This window comes from Thalassophryne amazonica, chromosome 22 (genome assembly GCF_902500255.1).
Source record: "Thalassophryne amazonica chromosome 22, fThaAma1.1, whole genome shotgun sequence".
NCBI lineage: Eukaryota > Metazoa > Chordata > Actinopteri > Batrachoidiformes > Batrachoididae > Thalassophryne > Thalassophryne amazonica.
The window spans coordinates 24,220,300-24,234,921 of NC_047124.1; the positions used below are offsets into that span (position 1 = coordinate 24,220,300).

The 14,622-nt window shown below is 39.7% G+C and overlaps 1 protein-coding gene across 3 annotated transcripts in view; it reads left to right on the forward strand.

Annotated features, from left to right (window-relative positions):
* atxn7l1 (ataxin 7-like 1) overlaps nucleotides 1–14,622 on the forward strand; it is a 95,788-nt gene that overhangs the window by 42,815 nt on the left and 38,351 nt on the right. For 2 of the 3 annotated variants that reach the window (XM_034163007.1, XM_034163010.1), the window contains exon 2: nucleotides 3,072–3,176. The exons of the other annotated variant lie outside the window; for it this stretch is intronic. Coding sequence is in view for 1 of the 2 variants with exons in the window: in XM_034163010.1 (XP_034018901.1) it covers nucleotides 3,072–3,176 (105 nt within the window). In the remaining variant the exon portion in view is untranslated. The remainder of the gene's footprint in view (nucleotides 1–3,071; nucleotides 3,177–14,622) is intronic. 3 annotated transcript variants of the gene reach the window in all.

A 14,622-nucleotide genomic window follows, 5' to 3' on the forward strand; every position in this document is an offset into this window, starting at 1 on the left:
TAGAGCTGAAACAACTAATCGAGTTAATCGATTAAAATCGATTATTAAACTAGTTGTCAACTAATTTAGTCATCGATTAGTTGCTAAATAACTTTGTTTTACCGCAAATGTTTTGTTTTTTCCATATAATCAACCGAGCTTTGCTTTGAATCTTGAACCAATGAAGGAGTGCTTCGAGCTGCTGTTTCGTTGGTTTCACTTGTTTTATGTCGCTTTATCTTAATTTTTCCCCACTAAAACCCTAAAGAGCATATGTCTGTGAGGAATATTTATCTTTTTCATGTTAAACTGACCTGTTATGGTCTTCTGAAACAGTTGATAGATGTATTTTATGCTAATGCCGATGCTAATGCGTTAGCATGTCTATGGCGTTTTCAATATTAAAGTTAGCGTTAAGCTGCTGGCATTTCAGCATGTTTGTGCATTTGTTTTCTGTATAATAATTAATGGCTCAGTGTTTGTTGTCGTAAAAGAGTCAAATGTATTACAAATTATAATATTTTTAAATTTATTTTTATTTATATATTAATAATAATAGCAACAATAATAATAGTAATAATAACTAATAATGCTACAATACAATTTCAGAGGAGACATGAGTCACATGTGTCATTGTGAAATGACCACATAGTTTACAAAGTTATACAGAGAATGTTGCACATATAATGAGTCAGGCTACAGTTTTTGATTTAGATTTTATGGTTAACTGGTTATGTTACTTGCTCATTTGCAGCAACAAAAATGCCTCTTTTTTCACCATATAGTTTATAACATTTATATGTTTCAATGTTGTTTGATGGCAACTCAGCACTTTGATAAAGCAATGCTATTTGAAATAATTATTTTTGTTCTTTATTATAAACCGTTTTATTCTTTATTATTTTATATTTCAACAGCCAAGGGACATTTGACAATTTGTTGATTTTCAAGTATTTTAAGTTTTCAAATAATGTTCTGTTGTTAAATAAAGTGATGGAAGGAGAGAAAATTGTTTCCTTGGCACATTTTTAAAAAAATTCCCCGCTTATCTGATTAAGCATGTCGAAACCCCATCAGATTAATCGATTAAACCTAATTCACAACTTGGCATCCAGTTTACACGCCACATACAGAAGTAGTTATTCTGAGGCATCGTGAGCCGTATTCAAGCTAAAATGAGGTATTCCAGCCGAATGTCCCGTGATGTGCTCCTCAGCAGAACCTGAGCAGTCCAGTGGCCGTAGTAGCATAGAGTTGTGTTGCAGAGCACAGAAAAAAATTCTGAGATATCAAGAAGAGTTTGCCTGCCTGGAGTTATGCAAAGGCATGCCGTGGGCTCTGACTCTGGGGGAAAAAAATGACTTTTTGTAACTGACTTTTTTGGGTGGTAGTAGTGGGGCTTAAAAATTCCCCCCAAGAAAAGAAGAAAATTTATTTGCACCCACATTATCTCATTCACATTACTGCTGCGTTTAGTACAGGAAATGACATCACACATGGTCGACCACAGCTAGAGAGTATTATGATGGTTTAGGCGCTGAGTCAAATGGAATTGGTTTGTAGGTTTCCCTCATCTGATCAGGATCGGAAATACTTCACTGATCCCTGAATGGACATTGTTACATTTGCTGTAACATAGATAATATTAAAGGAAAAAATAGAAATGAGAATAAGAAAAATAAGATCATGTAAAAATATGGATTTGCATTAGTATCTTGAAGTGAAGCACGTGTTGGTGTGGAAAGTGTAAAAAATGCGTGACATTCATTTTGATTTGGCATGTTGTTGAAAGTGAAACTGGGGCAAAGACATTGTTGGGGGGGTCCCCACCTCAGCTACTCAGCTGCTGCTGACTTTGGTTTTTGGGGTTTGTCCACCCCTTCCAATGTCAGTTAATTTCTTTTTTTTTTTTTAAACAGATTAGAAATGTTTTTGGGGAAATTTTCTTAAGAGCTGAATTACAGCCACCTTTCTCATCTAAAAAAAAAAAACAGACCTTCACTGTAAAAAAAATTCCCTTATTTTTACGGAAAAATCCTGGTAGCTGTGGTTACCAGGAGAATTCTGTAAAAATTGCGGTAAATGTGTAAATTATTTTACATAAACTATGTAAATTTTACAGAGTAAACCTGTTGTAATTTTATTGTCTATTTAGAAGATAAAATCTCTGCGAAACGGCCACCTCATGTTTTATTTTCCTCTAAATGTAGTTTAAACAGACACATCACCTCTTGTTTCAAACCCTTAATTATCAGTATGTTACTGTATTTGTGAAAATTCTCATCTGTAAAATCTAACAGTTTTTGGTGTTACCGTTTTTCTGTTTTTAAACTACCGTCATTTGTAGATTTCTACAATGGTATATGATTATTTTGACATATTTGTACTGTTAATTCACAGTACAGTTCCACATTTTACACATTATTGCTGTAAAGTAAACACCACTCCATTGTTTTTCATTTAACAATTTGTTTATGTTGTGGATTCACGGGATTTCACCATTTTTTCACTTATCACTTTGTTTACAGTGTATGAAGCTCTCAGTGTTGGTGCTCTATATTGGTGTTAATGGAAACATGTAGACAAGCACCGTGTGAGAAATTTGTATTTTTGAAGATGAGTCATGGGCATGATTTTTTATTGGTTAAAGGCACGAGGCATAGGCATGAGATTTCCCCATCAGTCATGGGTGTCACAGTTTGTGATGGACGATTTGCTGAAATTTCCACCAAACGTGTACATTGACATGAAGCGCGGTCATTTTTGATGCCATTGCTGACAATATTGCCAATAAAGATGCACCTTATCTAGTACTGGGATATGCTACACAGGTCCCTTCTATCAGTTGCTGTAGCTGCTTGAGGACATTCGTCTCACACAGACTCTATCGAAACTAATAAAATAGAATTTTGGCTTTTTGACTGAATCTGATCTTTTCAATTTTTTGAAACTTGCTTGCAAAATAAGCTGCAGTAAATCAGACCATTAGCTCTCACTGACTTGTTTTAATGTCTGCTTCAGTGATAGATGTATCTTCACCCGCTCTTGTCTCTTTTCTAATTTGTGGTCTGTCCGCTGGATGTCTGTTTCAGAGATGCACGTCTGCAGCCTGTTTTCCCCGCTGGAGGATTTTCATCTTGTTGTCTGCCATGTCTGCAATCAGGTGGTCACTCCTCAGGGCGGCCTTGGACACGATGGTAAGAAACTCGCTCCTGCACCACAGAAAAGAGATGATCACGGGTTGCCTCGGATCTGATGGCCAGAGACCCCGTGTGTGACCTGTGCCAGATTGGGCCTCAATATCACTTTGTATTTTGGGGTCTGAGTTGGGTGGCGCTCTGTTGCCGTGAGATCTGTGTATGTTTAATTGACTCGAGGGATTGGAGCGTGCTGCACACGGACAGCTGAGAGCGCAGGGTCCTCGCCTGAACGAAAAAGAAGAGAGGAATATTTCAGCGAGGAGGAGAGGTGTGGATCTGGATGCGAGCGCATCGTCTTGAACGACACGTGCAAGGAGAACAAGCTGCTTCAGTTCCGCACGAAGCGTCACAAAGCTTTTTCTGGCTCGAGAATTAAGTCATTGTCAAATGTTGTCGAGCCAACGATAACACGAAGAAGCTGATCCTTTTTCTAAATGCCACCTCTGCCATTCCTCTTCCTCCCAGACCTCCAGTCACCGCGTCGACCGGCGCAAGCAGTGATATACGTGTAAAAATGTCACTGTTTGATTTTTAAGCAGATAGTCAGATTTTCTATGTTTGTAACACTGTTCACTGTGGCAACCCACTGGTCAGCAATTTTACCTTCATTTGAAGGCTGGCAAGTACATTCCCAAAATAGATCGCCAGTCAGTGACTTGAATTTCTCATCTTGCCAGAGATTGGCCCGTACGTTTTTCAGGTTATCATCTGTAGGCCCTTAGTACAGGTTCAGTTGTGAGTTTGATTATGCCGGTTGAGGTAAAAGAAGGTGATCAGGGTCACAAAATCTGTGAATAAATCGTGTTGTTCACATTTTATCGGCAAATTATGTACCTGATAAGTTAATTGAGAGTCAAAATCAGTATAATGTTGGCTACCACAACCGTGCCTGGATGGTACATGCACTATCACAAGGATACTGCTGACAGAAAGAAACCACACAAATGTAATCACTTTGTATTATATAACTAGAGTGGCGCATTCATAGAGCGCAAACCTCCGCCAACACTACCGTATTTTCCGCACCATAAGGCGCACCTAAAAGCCTTAAATTTTCACAAAAATCGGCCGTGCGCCCTATAATCCGGTGCGCCTTATTTGCGCACTGAATTCCAAAATCTGTAAAAACGACCGACGTTGTCTTTGACCGTCGGAATATCGGACCATTTCCCGCTGACACAGGGACGTAATACGTAAAGTACGTACACTGGTAGCGTAGAGTACATACCCTGGCAGCGATAAACCAATCGGAGAACATTACGTAATATGTAAAGTACGTACGCTGGTAGCGTAGAGTACGTACGCTGCCAGCGATAAACCAATCAGAGAAGAGTCTGTGGTACGTACACTTACCTCTGCCACTCCTCCGGTAGTTACCGTATACTACAGGTATCTTGCAAAACAACATTTGTTTGTCTAAGGACCCCCGAAAATAGCACCAGCGAAGAGACATGCTTACGAGGCAGAATTCAAACTGCAGGCTATCAGTTACGCGGTTGTTCATGGGAATAGAGCAGCTGCAAGAGGAAACAAGAAAATGAACTGTGCCGAGTTAAAAAGACCAAACAGAGTTTCCGCGGAAACAAAGCGAGGTGGCCACAGCTAGAAGACCAACTCAAGCAATGGGTCATTGAACAAAGAACAGCCGGGAGCAGCGTCTCTAAAGTCACCATTCGACTGAAGGCAAAAGCGACAGCAATGATGAGAGGGAAGATGAGCGGGAACCTGGCGTGTTTGATGGCGAAATTGCCCAGCTGTTCAATTCAGACACAAAAGATGAGGACTTCGATGGATTTGTGACAGAAACATAATAAAAATAATGTGAGTACAATATTGTTAAATACCGGTAGTTCAGAATTGTTAAAAAGTTCAAATAAACTCACCGTTTTAGCGTGCGCCTTTTGTAAGGGTTAAGTACCCGCTAATTGAGGCCGCACTTTATAATCCGGTGCGCCTTTTGTAAGGGTTAAGTACCCGCTAATTGAGGGCGTGCCTTATAATCCGGTGCGCCTTATGGTGCAGAAAATACGGTAGTTTCCAATTCCGCAAATTTTTCCCTTGGAAAAAAATTTCAAGCTCAAAGTCCTGTTAGAAGTGGATTTTCATAAACGAAATTAGATGTGATCAAATGTCAGGAGGATGTATTTAGTTCTTGCACTTGAATCAAAGTTTTTTTTTTGTGGTGCTGTCAGGGGTTGGTTTTTTTTTCAACTTTCAACAAAATCTGTAATCTGGATCAGATCCAGATCAAACCTTGTCAGATCATAGTGAGTGCCAATCCACACTTCAATTTCAAATATGAGAGTGATTGGAGCACGTTTGATTAAGATATAATGTAAAATATACATTAAATGGGGTTTTCAAAGTTAAATTTACATGCCCACAAACTCTGTAATCTGGATCAGATCTGGATCAAACCTTGTCAGATCATAGTGAGTGCCAATCCACACTTCAGTTTCAAATATGAGAGTGATTGGAGCACGTTTGATTAAGATATAATGTAAAATATACATTAAATGGGGTTTTCAAAGTTAAATTTACATGCCCACAAAATCTGTAATCTGGATCAGATCTGGATCAAACCTTGTCAGATCATAGTGAGTGCCAATCCACACTTCACTTTAAAATATGAGAGTTATTGGGGCACGTTTGATTAAGATATAATGTAAAATATACATTAAATGGGGTTTTCAAAGTTAAATTTACATGGCCACAAAATCTGTAATCTGGATCAGATCTGGATCAAACCTTGTCAGATCATACTGAGTGCCAGTCCACACTTCACTTTCAAATATGAGTTATTGGGACATGTTTGATTAAGATATAATGTAAAATATACATTAAATGGGGTTTTCAAAGTTAAATTTACATGCCCACAAAATCTGTAATCTGGATCAGATCCGTATCAAACTTTGTCAGTTCCTAAAGGATACCATCCTACATAAAGTTCCCAAATATGAAAGAAATTTGATCTTTTTTGACTGAGTTCAATGTTAAAGGATAGGGATTTTTTCCAATATTTTTCCTGACTTTGACCTTTGACCTATGACCTTTAAAATTGAATCAGTTCTTGCCTATCAAGACATGAATCCTGTATAAACATTTCATAAAGATATAGGAAAAATTGTGGGTTACAGGCTGTTCACAAACAAAGAAACAGGGACAAAAACATAACCGGGCAGAGGTAATGAATCACAGTGGATGTTGTAGCAGCATGTGAACAGTAATATAATGTTTTTCAAAGGTACGCGCTGGTGTATCGCTGTTACGTCTGTCCCTGTAGGCCCATACAACGCAGAACAAGGCCCATTCATGCAGTAATGAGTGGGCTTTTGGCCCACTGTGCAATTTATCCACAAACACCGCTGTCTTAAAATCTTCAGGCATTCTGCATTTTAATTAATTTATCTCCATCTGAGTTTGCACAGGAATCCTACAGGTTGTTTTCGGCTCTTTTCTAAACCTTTGGACCTTTTAACTTAAACCCACAGTGACAAATCACCAATCTCGCACATTACATTAAAATACATATTGATACTCAAATACCTCAAGAGTGCTTGCAGCTGTCACAAAGGCTTTGAAGAAATATGCATGTAACCACACCCAGAAGCACGCAGAGCAACACAATACATTAAAGTAATCCCCGCAGGACACACACACAGACAGACAAAAGACCATCAAACATGCTGATATTTGTGGAGATACCACTAAATAATTCACAGAATAACAAGTACAGATTTGTGTCTCAGACTTTATATCCATTGAGTTAATATTTTAACATGTCAGTTAAGGGAATGCTTATCTGGGCTGTTAATCTAATGTTGAGCTGCTTATTTTCATTTAGAAAAATGGTCAAGTACAAGGTAGATACAAGCCAATTTGTTAAATCGTCGGAAATGTGTTATTTCTTTCTCTCTTGGAAGATACTTAACCCTCTGAGTCCGACGCCGTCATATACCACGGCTGGGACCAAGCTTTACTAAATTATGAATAACTTTTTAATGATATGAGATAGAAACTTACTCTTTTTTTCTTTTCTTTTTTTTTTTTTTTTTTGCTGAAATGTTAACTCCATGGACTTTCAATCCACCGTCAGCCATCTTTGTACTCCTCATAGAAGCTGTGTGATGACGTGCGCAATATGAGTGTCCAGTCGGAATTGGTTCACTGTCACATGGTTTTCCAAAATCCAATTGTAGGGCAGATTTACCTCACGTGATAAACCAAAGATCGTTTTCAGGAGTGATATCTTACTAGTTGGCCCATTTGAATAGCCCCCTAACTTCTCCAATGCCCCCTGCGTCATTACGCACAGTGAAAGTGAAAGCAGACGGAGAGCCTCGCATGACAATCTCTCATGCTCAAACAAAGAGTGTGTAACTATCAGGATTGCTCCACTAGTTGCATTTGAATGTTACTGGATAACTCTGTGGCTCTCTCCCTCTGGCGTAAAGCACTGTTTACCATATCAATGGGGTGAGGGAGAGGGGCCGCTCCTCAGACTGGAGCATAAACGCATAGACCATTTTGTATATATTGTTCAAAATGTGCATTTGTGTTTATTGTTTGAACTTTTTTGTTGTACAGTCTTTCACACCAGACCTCAAATTACCTTTATAAAGTGTCAAAACAGTTGTTTATTATAGTTTGCTGTGTGTTTTGAATAAATGTGGAAAATAATTTTCCGCTTTACTTTTTTTTTTATTTGTGATTGGAAACCTTTATTACAATTATAAAACACAACAAAAGCATATATATTATGAAAGAACAGGTTGTCCTGAAAAAAACAGACATAAAACTTGATTGTGGGTTGCAGGGAGAGCTGTTAACAGCAATAATAAAACATTTATGCCAGGCGAGTGAACTGTCCAAAACATGCCCGCGGACCCCAGAGGGTTAAATTACATTCAGCAAGTGCAGGTAACTTTAAACAACTTATTCAACTTAATACATTGTGATGCTGGAAGTACGAGGCTGCAGTCAAGACACCGAAGTGGTTCGATAACACCGTTTAACAAACGTAACCGTGTCGGCTGGAGTTATTCACGAGTCCAAACAGTTTCTTCTTGTAAGCTTTATGGTGGTTGGCTGCATTACCGCCACCCACTGGACAGGAATGTGTACCAGCAGACTGTCAAAGTGACAAGTGGTAGTTGATTCGATTTGATTAGATAGAACTTTATTGATCTTTATTAATCTATTGAACTTGATTGAATATTGTGAAATATTGACTCCCCTTAGCAGTAGTTATGAGCTGCTACTGTTCAGACTTTGTTGGAAATGAACATGCATGAACTGGCACATAGCTTGGGTTGATTGGAGTGCATGGGTGGGTGTAGGCGTTGACAAGCGTTGCTTCTGCCTACACCTTTTGGGCATCATGTACATTGTGTTCTTCTGCTTTTCTTTTCTGAAACTTTTTGTTTTGATTTTGTGGTCTGTAAATGAGTGTTTTTTTTGTTGTTGTTTTGTTAAGCAGTGGTGCCTAATAAATTCAAATTCAATCCCTTGGGAAGACTCCCTCTGGGAAATTGAGGTTCCAGTAGCATTGTATAGCAGCACACAGGGTAAGAAGCACACAGAGTATCAAAAGTGAAAAAAAAAAAGAAATACAGTTTGCAAATATAAATACAAAGACACAATATAAATACCAGACATACTGATGAATACTGGTTTACTGGCTACTACAGCTAGTAATACCACATTGTATAAATACTCTGTTGCAAGTTAAAGTCCTGCAGTAGTGTTATTGAAGTAAAATTATTAGCATTCAAATATACTTAAAGTACAAAAAATGCTGATTTCAGAATAATTCATATTATTAGATTATAACTATTGAGCCGCTGTGTTCATCACTGGCTGTTGTGGATTTTTGCGATTTTGAGGGAGGAGAAAAAAAAAAGTCAGAAGTAGGCTTCTCGCAGTCATCTTCAAACTTTGCTCCCATTGGCCCAGCAGCCTGTCCGTCTGTTGCTGTTTGTGTTTGACTGTGGCTCCGCTAAGCGCATTCGCATCTGCCCGCGAACCTCTGCTTCCTTCTGTTGGTCGGCACGTGCACCAGCCTGAGCCTTTTAGCGAGAGCAGGCACATGATCACACTGCATGACGGCACACACACACATGGGCAGGCACACCGTCACGAGCGCACACAGTGTGTGTAGGACGCGCACACACGGCCTCCCAGTAGCGGCTGTTGTTTTGTGGCCCCCCCTGCAGGAGCTCCCCCCCGTTGGCTGTGTTGGCGGCCCACAGTGGTGTGAATCTCCAGAGCTTTTTGTGACACAAATCATCCTCAGGCAGGCGTCTTATTGGATCCGACCGCTCGAGTCACACGCCTCGTATTTGTGCCTGCGTCACTTTATTAATTCATGAGAATCCAATTGATTGATTGCTTTCATCTGCAGTTTGAACGTAACATTACATGCATACCACACAAACACTGGCTTTGTGGAATGATAAACGCTCCGTCTGACCTCTGCAGAGAGGTTTGCCTCTAGCAACTGGCTCCAATATTCTTATGATTTATGCATTTCCTTCCATTGTTGCGCACTTCCATCATGTTACTGTGGTGCCCTGCTGATGTTTGCTGTTTACTTGTTATGATCCTCACATAGCTTTCTACGTTACGGCGATGGCCCTGAATTTGTTTACATTCATGGTTGACCTCTGCATTCAGTCAGCAGGGAAGCTGTGCACGTTCAGAAATGCATGTGCACGCATGCATCGGCATGTCCGTGCAAAGTGGTCGGGCTGGCCTCCTCGTGTTTTCGTGCCTCCAAGTTGTGCACAGTCAGTTTCCTGCAAGCTCTGGTCTGTGCAAAATCTATTTCACCATGTGCTGCATTTTATAGTCACCTCAAAAGACTTGTTCCATTTACTGGATTTGTTTATTCAAATCTCCTCAGAATAAGGCAAATGTGTCTTCTGAATGTAAGTGGCTCCAGTGGGATGTTTCATAAATTGCTCACCCCAGCAGCGTTTGCACCACGCTCACCTTAGGAAGCTTCTCAGAGCTTCTCTGAATTTTACTACTGCGCTGCTGCACGTTTGCGTTGCTTCTGGCTCATGCAAATAAGAGAATTAAGGGTGCTTTCTGGACGCATTGGTGTGCACTCATACCTCTTAGCAGCGTGTCACCTCTGCTGTAAGACGGGCCGGAGCCACGATAAAATGGCAGAGGAAATCCAGGAGATCTACGTTGATTTAAAACCTCAAGAAATGCAGGTGAACTTCAGCACCTCAGAATAAGATGCTATGTTAGCAGTGCATTCCGGTTGCACTCTGAGATCATAATTCCTTAGTTATCAATAGGATGTTTCAATTAGATCACCCCTGAAGTCGTAATTCCAATTTGTTGAAAGTCCACATACCGCAACAGCTGTAGCTTTACTGTTTTTGACAACCCCAATTCCAATGAAGTTGGGACGTTGTGTAAAATGTAAATAAAAACAGAATACAATGATTTGCAAATCCTCTTCAACCTATATTCAGTTGAATACACCACAAAGACACGATATTTAATGTTCAAACTAATAAACTTTTGTTTTTGTGCAATTATTTGCTTATTTTGAAATGGATGCCTGCAACATGTTTCAAAAAAGCTGGGACAGTGGTATGTTTGAATCTTCTGATTATATTATGGACTGTAGATGATGGAATCCCTAAATTCCTTGCAGTTGAACATCGAGAAACATTGTTCTTAAACTCTTGGACTATTTTTTCACGCATTTGTTCACAAAGTGGTGATCCCCACCCCATCTTTGCTTGTGAACAGCTGAGACTTTTGGGGATGCTCCTTTTATACCCAATCATGACACTCACAATTAGTGTCCTCAGTTCCCAAACACTTATTGAGTGTTGTTGGAAGGAAAGGTGATGTAACACAGTGGTAAACATAATACTGTCCCAGCTTTTTTGAAATGTGTTGCAGGCATCCATTTCAAAATGAGCAAAAATATTTGCACAAAAACAATGAAGTTTATCAGTTTGAACATTAAATACCTTGTCTTTGTGGTGTATTCAATTGAATATAGGTTGAAGAGGATTTGCAAATCACTGTATTCTGTTTTTATTTACATTTCACACAATGTCCCAACTTCACTGGAATTGGGGTTGTAATTTTATACCACTTCTGTCTTTTTGTGTCCAATATAACAAGTCATACGCACAGTACTGTCCCACTCCCACTGGTAGACATGTTGTTACTGTGTTTTTATATGTGAATGCCGCATAATCTCTTGTTTAGCAACTGGTGGCACTAATATTGGCCAACCTGGTCGATGTTGCTAACAGCAACGAATGGCTAAAATGCAGTAAAAATGTTTTTTTACACAATCAAACGCACTCAAATCCAAACATACCTGCGGCATCATCTGTCCTGGGGTCTCTTTGGCGGAATGCATATTTGTTGTGTAGCTCTTTGTGTGCTGTAAAAGCCGTCACAACAATGGCTTTCTTGGAGGCGTCCATGTTGTTTTCTTATTTGCGTTGTTGTGTGGAGACAGAAACGCATTTAACTCTAGTGTGGCAACTGTAACGCAGCATAACAGGCTAAAAAGTCTTGACTACTACTTTTTCTTCTACACTGCACTTTCGGTACTTTATGTAATGGTGCCCCTAGTGGAGAGCAGAAGGGGATCAGACCATCTATGCATTAGCACAGTAATGAAAGGAAAAAAACCTGAAGAAGTCCCAGTATAAACATTTAAAGAAACAAATAATTGATATACGATAAGCAACTAGATGTATAAAATAATTTAGCACATCCCACCCACTACTAGGATTATTGTAGTAGTTTTCCAATTTCCCAGTTTGGGGCCATGAACACCAAATTAGACAGAGTACATAAAGTTTGTTTCTTTTTTGTATGTTTCTTTTTAAAGCTGTGTGCTTTCAGTAAATCACCACTTATTGTAAAGTAATAAAGTTGCAACATACTTTTGTGTTCCTCTGTTCTGTTGTGAGGGTAAGAGGAGTGCATGATTCCTGTTGGTTAAAGTCTTTATTATTATTTTTCTCTTTCCTTCTCGCCTTTCTTTGTTATGGTGCATTAGACACCTCTAAGGCAGGTGGGTGGGGAGCAGAGTCCTATTCTTCCTTTTAGTTTCATTTCACTCTTAAACTCACCCGCACTTGAGCAGTTGAGTGCTTCCGTGTCGGAGTTTATCGTGTGATCTGTGGTGTAGCTGTTGATCTCGATTTCTGGCTTTTTCCTCCCCTCATTCCCTGTTATCACGTTATTGCAGCTTCACTCTGTGTGAAAGTTTATCTGAGGCCAATGCAAGCTGAAATCTGTTATATTCAGTTTGACTTTTTAAGTTTTTGCACTCTGTGTTAGTGTAAATGATGCAGATGTAAGTGTAGCTGTTTCTAAGCTGTTTTTGAATGTTAAATACTAAGAAAACATCAGCAGTTGTGCAGAAATCATTGTAATTCTCAGATTAAATCTGACACAGAAATGGGTTTTCCCAGTGCACGTTAAAAACGTGCAGTGATTATACAGAATTTCTTGTGTGCATTTAGTTGTCATTTGTTCATTTGTTTTTGCTTGCACTTAATTTTTCTTATTTGCGTTTCTTCCTTTCATCGTCTGACCTGATCTGTTCCAAATGTAAACAAACCCAGTTGAGCTGTGAGACTGCTGCTTCCTCTCTGTGAGGTCAGTCTGCCCACATGACCAGGCAGCAGCCAATCGGTGTCTCTCTGAGCTTTAGGCATCGCCATAACAACAGGCGGGCAGGAGAGCGTGGATCTAAAGGGTGCCCTTGTGCTCGAGTGGCTTAGTGATCTCACCTGGGCAGCCGTCCATCTAATCAGTACGTCTCTGGAACAGATACCTTCCAAAGTACAATATCATTATGTTTTATTATTTTATTTATTTATTGCCAGGAAATAGTCCTTCTTCTTTTTTAAAGTTGACCCATCAGGAGTCTGTATAAAGCATCAGCGTCTGTGTAAGTTTTTTTTTTCTTTTTTTTTCAATTTGACAGATGACTTATGATGCAAGTACAGTATTTATTCGCATTTTTTTAAAATCAGGTTTGGAGTGTTTAAAGGATCACATGACAGGTGTGCAACACAGAGTGTATGATATGTTTAAAAACAGTCAATTGGGCAGCGCAGTCTCGTTTGAGCACGGGCGCTAAAGGGGTAAAATATGATGTAATATCTCTACTTCCGCGGACAAAAACACAGCATTTTCTGAGTTTTTGGGAAAATTACATGCAAACAAAGTGAAAATGCAAAGAAAAAGTGACAATGCGGTGGGAAAGTGGACCTGTGTTGCGGTTGGTTTGTGACCTGGAGCATAAACATGTCGAGGCGGTTTTGCTGGCGGGAGAACGTAGCTACTCTGGTTAGCTGTGTAGGCTAACACTTACCGACACGACGTCTCCTATTGGCCTCACCTTTCCTCCTCCACTGGGAACAGAAAAAAAACACTTCATGACTGCTTTGGTGATTACAGCTGGAAAAAAAAAAACGGGAGCGGAGGTCCCCATAAGTGGTCATTTCCCGCAATATCGCACAGGGTTCAAACGAGACTGCTCTGCGCTATGATGTAAAATAAATAAAGCCTAAAAGTATACACACACACACAGAGCAGGTTTTTTTTAAATGATTTGACCTAATTAGTGCACGACTGACTTGTGAAATTCTGATTTTAATGATCATTTTGAAGTGTGTGAACATGTCACGGCTGCAAACTAATACCTGGAAACCCGTCTGGACTCGGATCCCGGTCACTTTGAATACAGCTGCCTGCCTGGTTCTTCACCTCCACCAAGCTGTTTACACACCTGCTGCACACACATGTGGACATGCACAGTTTACGCTTCAGAAAAATCTCACATAGCAGCGTGGCAATGCATGCCGCGCGCACTTTGGAGCACATACCCAGTGCTTGTTGACAGACATGCTACGTGTGCATAATTTACACAAAGCCAAATAACAGGATGGACATTTATTAGGCTTGTTCCTGTTTGTGTCAGCGCTCACCAGAGCGTTTAACCTGCAGCTACATAACACCAGATTTATTTTTCCTCCTTATTTATTCATTTTTAACCAGCTGACCGATTTGCTTTTGCGCAATTAGCCAACAAGTCGCTGTTGTTTCAGTTTGTAACTGACATCACCGCGTGCAGCAGTGTGACGCAAACGCAAGCGATAGCCTGCTATTACGCTAACCGACTTTAAAATAAATTAATGGCACACATCAACATCAAACAAATAAATAAAACCTAGCGGCTGTAACACAGCGAGTCTATTTGCCAATTTGAAAAATGCTACGACTTGACCAAGGTGCGACGAGTTGGTAGGTGATAGGAGTTGATCTGATACCTTTGGCACAGTTGTTTTCCCTGTTTTGTTTCAAAATGGACATAGTGTCAATTTTGTGCAAAAACATTATTATTTATTTTTGCTCCCTTCAAAAAGTGTGTATAATA